This window comes from Lepisma saccharinum, chromosome 3 (assembly GCF_977018435.1).
Source record: "Lepisma saccharinum chromosome 3, izLepSacc3.1, whole genome shotgun sequence".
Taxonomy (NCBI): Eukaryota; Metazoa; Arthropoda; class Insecta; order Zygentoma; family Lepismatidae; genus Lepisma; species Lepisma saccharinum.
The window spans coordinates 38,734,840-38,747,442 of NC_139231.1; the positions used below are offsets into that span (position 1 = coordinate 38,734,840).

Sequence of the window (12,603 nt, forward strand, 5' to 3'; positions counted from 1 at the left end):
TTCATCTGAGCTACTGTCACTGTTGTCTTCCTGCCCAAGTGAAATTACAAAATCCTCCATTTGCTGCTCTTCAACTCCATCCTTTTCCCATCTTCGGAAATAATCTTCCTTGTGTGTTCTATATCCGAACGCCACCTATCTGCTGTCACATCCCCGATAGCCTGTTCTGTCAATTGCAAAATTTTAGACGGTGTAAAAGGTGGCAAAGTGTTCCTCTGTGCTACCAGCCCTTTGACCTGTGCCCAAATAAGTTCGATTGCATTGTACATACAATGATAAGGCGGGAGACGGACCACCGTATGTCCTGCTTCTTCTGCAAGCTTGTCTATTCGATGTATGGGGAACTGAGGTTTGTGTAACATAAGGAGCTGCAGTAGTTCAGCCTTCCTCATGTTTCTGTGGGCTCGCGAGATTCCTGAAGTAGGTCAATCCGGCAACAGCGCGTCGCTACCAGAGTGGGTGGTCCCACGCCACTTGCTAGCGCGTCCCAACTGTAGTTTTCAGTGTCTTGTGTATATAACTTATGCTATGATATTACATATTACAAAGACTTTCCTTAATTTATTGTAACTGTTAATTAAGAGGAACAATGATTTTGAAAATGATTATTATATTTATGATGATTGAAGAAAATAACTGTAATGCATGAAATTCAAACAGGTCATGATTACACATAACTATTTAAGACGAAGAGTGACAGTTTTGCACCAAGTGTGCATTTATTTCAGTGTTGTCAAAATGAGTACAGCTACTTAAAAAAAAGTATTAAAAAGTGAACAAGAGAGTATGAATTTCTCCCCATGTTGCAAGTGGAAGCATTTTTTTTTAAAAAGTTGATTATTAAGCTATATACTCTATGTGATCAGAAGTATCCGGACACCCACCTGAAAATAAAGCCTGAAAATAAAGTACAAGTTTGGGCAACCCTCCATCGGGAACACTGGCAGTCAATACAGTGTTGGCCCACCCTTAGCCTTGATGATAGCGTTCACTCTCACAGGCATACTTTCAATCAGGTGTCGGAAGGTTTCCTGAGGAATGGCAGCCCATTCCTCGCAGAGCGCCAAAATGAGAAGAGGTATTGATGTGGATCGGTGTGGTCTAGCACGAAGTTGGCATTCCAAAACATCCCAGAGATGTTCTATGGGTTTCAAATCAGGACTCTGCACAGGCCAGTCAATTAGTGGGACGTTGTTGTTGTCAAACCACTCCCCCACAAGCCCTGCAGTATGGGCGGGTGTGCTCAGTCGTGTTGAAAGACACAATGGTCATCCCCGAACTGGTCTTCGACAGTAGGCAGCATGAAAGCTGTTAAAATGTCAACGTAAGCTTGTGCCGTGACATTGCCATGTAAAGCAACAAGGGGGCCAAGCCCCCTCCAGGAGAAACATGACCACACTGTAACCCCGCACCTCCGAATTTCACTGTCGGCACTATACAGGCTGGCATTCGCCACACCCACACCCTACCATCAGATCGCCACTGTGATCCATCACTCCACACAATGGTTTTCCACTGTTCTATGGTCCAATTTCGATGCTCCTTGCACTACACGAGGAGGCATTTTCCATTTGTCTGTGTGATGTTTGACTTATGGGCAGCTGCTCGGCCATGGAAACCAAGTTGCCGCACCTTGCGCCAAACAGTGATGGTGCTTGGAGTAGATCCTGATGCAGTTCGGAATTCCTGTGTGATGGTGGCGATGGATGATTGACGAATGCTGTACGACCCTCTTCAACACTCAATGGTCTCTGGAGGTCAACGTGGGAGGTTGGCCTGCACGCTTTTGGGTTGTACACATCCCTTCACTACAACATCGGAAACAGTGGACAGAGGGATGTTTATGAGGTTGGAAATCTCACACACAGACTTCCTACACAAGTGGCACCCAACCAACTGACCATGTTGAAAGTCTGTGAGTTCCTCAGACCATCCCATACTGCTGTCTCACACTGTCTGCAGACTACTGAGTTCGCTGACTATGTGTTCCACGCAGTAGATGGCAGTACTGTGTCACCCTCTATGATAAACACACCTTTCGCGGTGTGTCCGGATACTTTTGATCACATAGAGTATGATGTTTTAAAAATATGAGAAATAAGAATTTTCATTATCACATGTATTCCTTATGGAGAAATGCAACAACTTCAAGTTACGGCTAACCAAATGGAAGTTTTGAATTTTCCACCCTGCCAATCAAATCTACAACCTGTCCTCTTTCTATTCATGTGTTTTTCTGTGCCATTCGAAGTTTGACATTACCAAGAGAACAATATTAAAATAATACTGCCATAAGCATGATGCTAAGTTTTCTCCTCCTCCTGCCACCATCCAGTGCACAGACCTCTCTTTCCACAGCTCACTACATATGAGGAAAGGTTGGTGGGGGAGGAGCAGTTTATGGTCCTCGTGTCTGGCTGGACACAAACTGTTCCTCCTGCCCTTAAGCCACTTCAAGTAGCATATACCACTTGTTCTATGTATTAGGTTATAATATTCATCTTTCCTGACTAGTTACGAGTCAGGATGGCCAGTAGAATAGGAAAACCATGATATTGATAAAATACTAAACGTGTACTTCATGTTCAGCGAGCAACAGGTGATAATCCTGTTTCATACCTCTAACAGCTCCATGTGAAAATATTCATTTTGCAACTTTCTTTGTTATTTTCAACCACTTACCACACTTCCTTTTTAATTTTTCTTATTTTTATTTTTGTTTTACGTTGTTTTCTATCCATCTAGGTCAATCACAAATGTGAGAATAAGAGATAGAAAAGTAATATAATATGGCCAAAAATAGAAAAACAGCTTATTTTAAAATAGATATTTGTTTGCAACTGCATGCCTGTTGTGTGTGTAAAAGGAGTATTGTCATTATCATTGTGTGAAGAATTGATTGCACTACATCAAATTATGCTGGCAAATTTTTTTAATACCAAGGTTGATCCAAGAAAGGCCATTTCCTTACACCCCCACCCCCATTTCAATCACCAACAAAACAATCAATTTTTTTTTCAGGAATAATAATTTATATGTTAAATACAGTATTTAAAGATAATTTTTTAAAAATTAAATCATAAAATCTGAAGTACGAATAGGTTATTGCAAGGAAGAAGGGTGTTATTTCATTAGAATAATTGTGTACATGCATATAAAATATATTTCTTATTGCTTTTGCAGGCAAGGGAAGACTTTCATTCCAAATGCCGTTGACTTATACAACACAGCAGTAATTGGGACTTTGGATCGAGATATGAGCAGAGCAGTAGAGACTGCCGTGAATTTTATAGCAAATGGATTTCAAGTTGTGAAACCCTCAGAGACATATCTGAAATATTCTTGCGATGCATGTGAATTGAGTTTCACACAAGAGGAACAGTTAGAAAACCACAGAAAGATTCATGGAGAAAAGAAGATATTCCCATGTGATTTCTGTGGTAAGGTTTTATACGTGAAATCCAAGTACTTGGTCCACAGGCGAAACCATACTGGTGAAAAACCTTTCAAATGCGAATTTTGTGACAGTGTTTTCTCACGAAACTCATCCTTGAATCGTCACAGAAAGTGCCATACTGGGAGCGCAGTGTATAAGTGTGAAAAGTGTAATTTAATGTTGGATTATTCTCAGTTTACAGCACACAGGAAGCTGCACTCGATGAACAGGCAGTGCACTGTGTGCAACAAAGCATTTATAAAGCATTCGGATCTTGTGCGACATTTTCGCATACATACTGGCGAGAAACCTCATAAATGCGAAATTTGTGGAAGAGGATTTTCCGACAAGTCTCACCTGACTACCCATGTGCGTATCCATACTGGTGAACGCCCTTATAAATGTGATACTTGCAAAAAGGCTTTCCTGAAAAACTCTGATCTTGTTCGTCACAAAAGGGTTCATGCTTCAGGACGTTCCAGCTACTGTGATATCTGCGGAAGTTCGTTTCACAGCAACTTTCTCATGTTGAACCATAAACGAACGCACAACAGTGAAAGCATGATGAAATGTGGCGTCTGTGGAAAGGAATATTCTGAAAATTCCAATCCTTGTGAACATGATTCTATAGCAGTGCCTGTGTAACTGCATAAAAGAAATTAAAATTTGTTCAAGTCTATCATCCTCCAATAATATTTTACCTCAAAGTAATATCACATAATTTTCTACAATTTGGAAATTGTGCATCAGGTACAGTATGCTGACATACAAATTATGTCATTTGTTGAATGACATTTGTTTAATATAATATGTGTATATATATATATATATATATGATCACATGCACACATTAATTACTACACAGTATATCTTAACAACAGAACTTTCTTTTCCATCAACTTGTTATTCAGCATGCAAAATGCTATTTTAGACCTAGTTGACTGAATAAATTATCGATAATTCATCCACTGAGAATGTAAATGTTCTGTGTCCATTTTTACAGGAGAACCCTTTAAGGTTTGACATGATATATTTATTGAACCTTTGTCACAATTGCGCTGAAAGTTTGTATAATTTCAAAGGCTGATATATATTGAAACCTCTCTGCAAAGAAGTAGTTGTTTCATTAGGTACTAATGCTGTAATTAAAAATAGAAATTTTAGATAGAACAACTGCACGCCACACTAGCTTTGATTTGAGGATGCTAGTGTTCTATCTACCAGGTAGAACACTGCATTCTGGAAATGAGATGGAGATAAATGAAACAATTTCATTATAAATTTGTCATTTGGTAGCAAAGTATGAGGGGGTTTTGATAAGTTTCCAGCCTCGGTAAGAAATAATGGTGCCTGTGGCAAATAAATGCCATTTTATTCAACACAGTTCCTTTTTAGGTTGACACACTTCGCAAATGTTCCTGCAGCAATTCTAACCTATGGCTATAGAAGGTTATATCTTGGTCTGTAAACCATGCTTCTACCGATGAAATGACATCAGTGGCATGCCTTTGAGGTACATTTTGAGTTTGGGGAAAAGATAATAGTCTGATGGGGCCAGATTGGGGAGATAAGGGGGTGGTCAATGAGTTCATACTTTAAATCACGAAGTTTCTGCATTGTGATGCCTGCCTTGTTGCAGGAAGAGGATGCATTTTGACAGTTTCCCCTGCCTCTTTTCCTTCAAAGGGGAATGTAATTTATACAATGGGACCACATAACTTTCAGCATTCAAAGTGGGATATTCTCCCCTCACAATCCCAAAATACCACACCCATTACTTTTCCTGCAGATTTCTGTCGACAACATTTTTTAGGCCGTTGTGATCCACTATGGTACCACTGCATGGATTGATATTTTGTCTCAGAATTATACATGCAATGCAGTTTCATCCACTGTCACTATTTGTTCAATAACACTGGCTGTACTACGTTAAAAATGGTCCAACAGTGCCTTAGCACTGTCCCTTCATTTCCGCTTGTGTTCAGCTGTCAAGAGTGTGAACATCCGCTTGGCAGAAAGTTTTTTCATCTCCAATTCTTAATGCACAATGTAATGCACCCGCTCTAAATTGGTGCCTAGGGTGTCTTCTATACATTGCAGACCAATCCTCCTGTCTGCAAGGATCAGGTCATTGACACTATCAACAATTTCTTCAGTCGCTACTGTTCTGGGCTTTCCTAGCCTTTCCTCATCTTCTGTGCTTGTTCTCCCCATCCTGAAATCCACCCCCACAACATTGGGCATTGTTTGTGTCAATTCGTTGTATATTTCGTTGGCTCCCATGTTCTTCGAGAAGAGGTACTTGACAGCTCTCTTCTCCAATTTGAAAAACTGCACACACTGCATTGCCATGGTCGATTTAAACTTGTAACGAATAAGTATTACTAGCAGTACTTGTCTCAAATTTTGTACAACATGTTCTGAAACATTGACTCACAACATACTAAAATGATTTCATCTATTCCGATACTTTCCCTGTCAGGCCGGAAACTTATCAAAACCCTTTTGTAAAATAAATAATCCATATTTTATGAAATCGATCAACTACTTTGACTTCACTATTTGACTATTATTCAAAAATTTTCTGCTAACAACAAAAGTAAGAACAGAGGACCATTACTATTGCTAGGAGGGTTGGCCTGGGTGGGCGCAGCCTAGTTTTCCCCACTTTTTCAGAAAAACCCACCTTAAAAAAAACACTCAAAATGTTTTTTTTTTTCAGAAAATGTTGTAAATTATTGCTTTAAATAATTGTGAGGTTCTAGAATTGTCAACAGTTTGAGAAAACTTGTAAAATAAAGGCTTAGCCAAGCTTATAATACACAAAATAATTCATGCGTTACAAGTCACAGTGGTTTTTTTCAGGATATTTTTCTCAAATCATGCTAGAAATAGACTTTTTTTAACAGAAATAATACAAACATATATCCAAGAAACAAAAATCAGTCTGAAATATTTAGATAAAACATTTGAACGAACATAGCTTATAATTTTGAAATGTGGTAGCACTTTAGATATCAGTCACTCCCGTGTGTGGGCAAGCAACATAGTTTCACTTGTGACGATCAACTTTTACAATAAATTTTTCCATGTATAAAACATTACAAAGGAGAATTGAGTTAATTTTATTGAAATGTCGTGAAAGTAGAATAAAATTAACTGTGATAATTAAACCAAACACTTTTCAAATGATACATTTCATTTCTCATGTGTGCAAATGTTCTGTTTTCTTTTCATTGCCTGAGACAATAACCCCTCCCTCCCTCCAGTTCAATGCATTGATTGAACGTTATGAGTAGGCATCAGATTTTTCGGTTCTAAAAAGTGTGCTTTTAGGTTCCTAAAATAGGCTATAAAATCATAAAATAGGTTCTAAAAATCCTTCAATTGGTTCTAAAAATCCTAAAATAGGACCTAAAAATTTAAAGTTAGGCTCCAAAAATCCTGAAGTAGGTTAAAAAAACTTAAAATAGTTCAAAATTCCTGAAAAATGCTGATTAGGTATAGTCACCAGCAATAAAAATGGGACCCCTATATCCTGAAATATGCACTATCTTGCATAACGTTGTGTGTGTTGCCTAACCCTACGGCGATGGCAGAACTTGTCATTGGAAATTTGCTATTAAAATCCACTCTTCGCCGTATAGTTAGGCAACAATGTAGCCTCCCCGATGGCACAGTGGTATCATCATCGCCTTGCAATCAAGGGGTCCTGGGTTCGAGGTCCAGTCCCGATTAGCCTTACTGTGCATAAAGTGAACTTCAAACACCAACTCAATCAATCAATAGTTAGCCAACAATCTTTTTCATGTTATCCACAGTCATACTCCGCAATTTTGTCTGTAAGGATTATCTTATATGCTGAAAATAGTATTTTAACAAAAAACATAGTAAGTGGTGCAAACTTCAATGCTGAAATGTTAGTTTGCAAGGCGTGAATGCCACAAGGCACCAATGTGACGTGAAAGTGAGTAAGACCACACAGATCAGACCACTTTGGATTGTACAGGTAACAGTGACACCAGATATTTTCCTTTGTTTAGAGCTTTGAAAAATCACCATCCACTTGGAGGAAAAGAAATAGACAGAGAGGTTGTTTCAAACACGTTCGTCATTGAATTTTTTCATGACCAAACAAAGCAAATGCCTCTGTGTGACAAAAATCCTGTAAAACCTTTAAAATACATATAAAAAAAAACATTTAAAAAGGCTTGATTTAGGCACATAAACCTAAAATAGGTTCTAACAAGCAAATAGTTTTTTTTAGGCACTATAAAACTTCCATTGTTGCATTTTTTAATGAGACGCTGACATAACTTATTATTTCTTACATACCTGTAAAGGAAAAAAAAATAGGTTAAAAACCTAAAGTCTGAGGTCTAGTTATGAGTTCCTTACCCATGTAGGATAAATGTTATTTGTGGTTAGGAGCTCTATACCCAAGAAGTCGAGCACTCATAATCTACCACAATTTCATTTTACTTAAAAATAGGGAGAGTGGGGTACTCAAGTAAATACAATGCATACGTATACTTTCATATTTTGACCATTTTTGACATTTTCAAATCTTTTCAGAGACTACAATTTCGAGCTTTGTGCATAAAACTTTCAGGATCATTGTGACATTACTTGCACTGTAAATTCCCAATAAAAGTATCGAAACAAAATGCACAATTTAGGAGGAGCATGGGTGGGGTCAGTGGCGGCGATTGGGTTCCAAAACTGGGGGGCAAAGGCAGTATATTTCCATTTGTATGTAAGGTGCAGGTGCAGGGGCAAAAGTGGTGAAAAGTGGGGGGGGGGGGAGTTGCCCCCCCTCGCTGCCAATGGGTGGGGTGGATGGGCAAAGAAAGACAAGTCACCTATTTAGCAGCCATGATAACATGTTTCTGCAGCTAGAAAAACCTGAGAGACTGCAATGGTATTACATGTGAGTGAAATTGAACAATGTGTTTCAAGATGGTGAGTCAAAAACTGATTTTCCTCATGTTGCACGCACGCTCTATACCATGCTCTCTTTTTTTCCAAAACTGTCTACAACACATTTTCGGAGTATAAGGAACTAAGCCCAGTCATTGTATGATAATTCGTCGGTCCGCAATTTTCCAGTAAAACTTTTAAAATCATATTTCATAGTTTAGGAGAGGAGTGGTGGATCGCGAACATACATTTTGCCATAAATGTAAAGCTTTTGAGTTGCAATTTTTAGACTTACAAGATAACTTAAAGGATTCGTGTCATATTGTATCTGAAAAAAAAAAGTCACTATGTTTAAAGATGGTGGACGACAGACTGATTTAACACGCCTTGGGAGAGCTTTAAGTTATGCAAATATTTGAGGTTAGATTTTTGTAGATTAAGAAAACCAAGTCTCGGCTACGTTAGTACATTACTTGAGCTTGAGGTTTTTAATAAAATCTCTTTAATATAGTGTGTGTGTGTGGTTTAGGAAGGGGGAAAGTCACCAATTTTGAGACCATGATATCTGTAGCTAATTTAGAGTTCTTAAGCTGAAATTCATGTCGCAACTAGATATACCCAGGGAATGATTTTATTTTGTATTTGTTGAAAGCATTTCAAGATGGTGGATAAAAAATTGATTTTTCATATCCTGAGGTAGCTCCAAATTCTGATGCCACTTTCAAATATCTGCCTAAACTACATATTTGGACATTTAGAAAAAAGACAAATATTTTAGGGCATTTCGTAAGCTATGGATTGACAATTATTTGTTAAATATAGTGCATATGTATGTTGGGATCCTAATAGGGGTCACTAATGTTTTGTTCATGGGAACTGTTAGTTTCATAGCAACCAGATATTTTGGGGAATGGATATGGTATTCCATTTGGATGAAATCAGTCAAGACAATTAAATACGTCAGCCTTATAATTAATTAATTCAAAAGAGTGTGTGTGTGCAGCTACCGTAAGTTGTAAAGGTAAAGTTCCCTGTGCATATAGCACAGTGCGATGAAAGCACATTCAGGGTATATGGGGGTAGGGTTCCGACATATTTTTTATCTGCCATTTGGGAGGTGATGTGATTACAACCAAACCCCGGCTGCCTTTACCCCCTACCCCCAGGACCCATTGATTTGATTTGACCCATTTTGAGGCTGGGTGAGTTCCACAGCTGCTTTATTCAGGGACAAGACCAGAGAAATTCTGACTTTAGGTCACCCACACAAAGATTTGAATCTGGGCAGTCACACAGCCTGTCTACTTTTGTTTTACATTTGTAATAAAAGTAATACCCCTAAGCAGTACTATCCCCCTTTTTCTCTCTATTTTCTCCGTATTTTTATTGGGACAAACAAACATCCACGTCCGAACCAGGATTCTAACCAGGTAGTCCTGGCTTTGCAGTGTGCTGTGCTAACCACTCTGCCACTGAGGTTGACTAAACCACCACAGCTATCAAGTATTAGTATAGTATTGCAATGCACAACCCTGGGAACTGATCAGATTTATTAACTGTTACGCCAACCAGGAAGAGTAGAATCAAACTGTTGGTCAAATTTTTCAGAACATGGTATTTTAGATAATTTAATAATTTGTCCCTCACTGTGACTATGTGGTCATGCTTTGGGCTCCGGCTATGGGACGTGTGAAGGTTTGAGTCTCCTTGGGGAAATGTAACAGCTTTTCTCCTGAGATTTCGGCCTGTGTGTGAGACTGGTGAATACTCACCATCATGATTAATTTGGGGAGCTACGAATGACTGGCATAACCTGGTTATGAAAACCTACAACGATGACTGGGTGTTCGTCGTGCTGACGGAATGCCACCCCGTAACTGGTTGCATAATTTTCCACCTCAGAGTAGGATCAGGTGGGAGTGTGGCCGGCTGTCGGTAGGTACGCCTGGGCCCTCAATGGTCTGTTGCGGGATGGGTTATATATGTTTTGAGTTTAATCATTTCAAGGTGTGAGACCTCGACTGTCAATTCTTAACTATGTTAACAGAAAATATTAAATAGTTCTTGATTCAGTGAACTAAAACAATACAAATTGAATGATCCAATATATTACTATGAGAGAAAAATGTATTTAATTTTTAAAAAATATATATTTATAAACATAACCAGAAAAAAACCCAGTTTTGCCTGGGTTTTACCTGAAAAAACCCACCTGGGTTGGGTTTAAAAAAAAAACTGGCAAAATTCCAACCCTATTGCTAAGCAGCTCCCACAAGTGACTCAGATGGTTTAACTCATACTCGGATGGTGCTTGTGCTTGGTTGAGGCAATTGTCGTAAGGTTTCATTGGCTGTTGGGGTATGCATTCTCGTGGCTGCTTCCAAATTCTGCACATGGACCAAGAAGACTCAATCTATCAATATTGTTTGTATGTAGGCATCAGACCATAGCACAGATGAAACAATTGCATCCTAAATAGACCACAGCCAAAATATCTCGATTTGTTTACAATTTGGAGACAGAACATTTGCATTCTCAATGGAAGAATTGTGCAAGGTATGAGTGATTTAGACTATAGTTGGTGTACTCAATTTCAAGTTTGTTCACTAGATGCTACTTATATTGTTCTTACAATTTATTTGTAATTAGCTTCTTTTCTTTTAAACAGTTGCCAAAATTGATGAGTTTGTCTTTGGTCTGTGTTGAGGGTTTGACTATTTTTGAGAATCTCGTAAGATTATTTTATTACACATTGGACCTGACTGTAGTACTTGTGTAACATCTAAATAGTGTTGTTGATATCTTGCTGTGAGAATTTGCTAAAATGCAAAGTATACTTTCCATTTTAGTACTCAGCAGCATTGTAATTGCTTAATTAATATTCCAAGTATTGTTTTTTAGTTGTGTGTTTGCATGTTGGAAGTTTAGAAGAGAACTAAAAAATCAAATGTTGCAAATTTGAACAGTTTTCAAAGAATTAAATTATTATAAAAGAAAATTCAAGTGTGCTATGTGTTATTACTGATGTTATTTCTAGTACATGACAAATTTTGTAATAGAACACATACTGTATAGTAAGCAGAAGTTATTAATATTGTAAAATCACGATAAATATTTGCTCATTTATGCAAACAAATAATACAGTAATTACATTTTAAATATCCCTTGCATAATTATTGTTACAACCTGTTAATGCCTAATTACATTGTTTATCTGTCAAAAAGTTTGCTTTCTTATACATTTTTTAGTGTTGCAAAGTGGAGATTTTGCATTTATTCTCGTTTGAGTATTTGCATCGTAATATATAATTTTTTCAAAGTTTATGTGGAAATTTTCCATACTGTTTAATCATTAGCATGTACATTACATATCTTTTTATTGGAACAAAGAAATTATTATTAAGCTATGCATAAGTCAATTTATATATATTATTGTCAAGAGTTGAGTAGTACTCAAATCTATCATTATGTAAGTTTCATTCAAGAGATACAAAATTTAGTTGCATGACTGTATCTCAAGAAAGTATATTTGCATGTTAAAATTAAGACAGTTTCTGTATGTTATATATGTTTTATTTGTATTAAAAGTTTTATGTGTACTTTATTTCATGTAATTGAATAAATGTTTCAATTGCTTGTATTATTTTTGTTTTCACATATTTGCAAATACATTTAACTTTTTATGTGTAATTTAATGTGGTTTAATTCTCCAAGGAGAACATTCCATTGATTTGGTTTCTGATTAAGAATGGGTCTGTCCATTTTTTTTTTAAGAAAAGAAAAGAATTGGGGGATTCCCCCTTCCCCCTCCATATATACGCTGAATGTGCATAAATTTTATATCGTCTGAATTTGTGATTCATTCCACGTACAACGGTATATTATTCATCTCTCTAGGGCAATTAGCCTCTGAGATACAGTCATTTCAAGGTACCACTGCATTTTGAAGCTTGAATCAGAGGCGTGCTGACCATTCCTTTTGGGGGTACAACTCGCATTACATTGGTCATACGATAATAATGCAAATATTTTTGTGTTCCTTACATGTCAGTGATAATTTCCATGGTCATGTCAACACTGTCATGTACTTTTTTCTTGGGGGGAGGGGGAAATCCCCATTCTTCCGAAATTTTTGAATTTTGAGTGTTCTCTCCCTCCCACCCCCGCCACATATATGCCGAATTTGCATAAATTTTATATCGTCTGAATTTGTGATTCATTCCACATACAACGGTATATCACTCATCT

At 37.5% G+C, this 12,603-nt stretch overlaps 1 protein-coding gene across 1 annotated transcript in view; it reads left to right on the forward strand.

The window, feature by feature from the left end:
- LOC145985516 (uncharacterized) overlaps nucleotides 1-5,850 on the forward strand; it is a 31,731-nt gene extending 25,881 nt beyond the window's left edge. The window contains exon 3 of the mRNA XM_083119588.1: nucleotides 3,184-5,850. Within this exon, the coding sequence (XP_082975714.1) occupies nucleotides 3,184-4,081 (898 nt within the window). The 3' untranslated portion in view covers nucleotides 4,082-5,850. The remainder of the gene's footprint in view (nucleotides 1-3,183) is intronic.
- The last annotated feature ends 6,753 nt before the right edge of the window (nucleotides 5,851-12,603 follow it).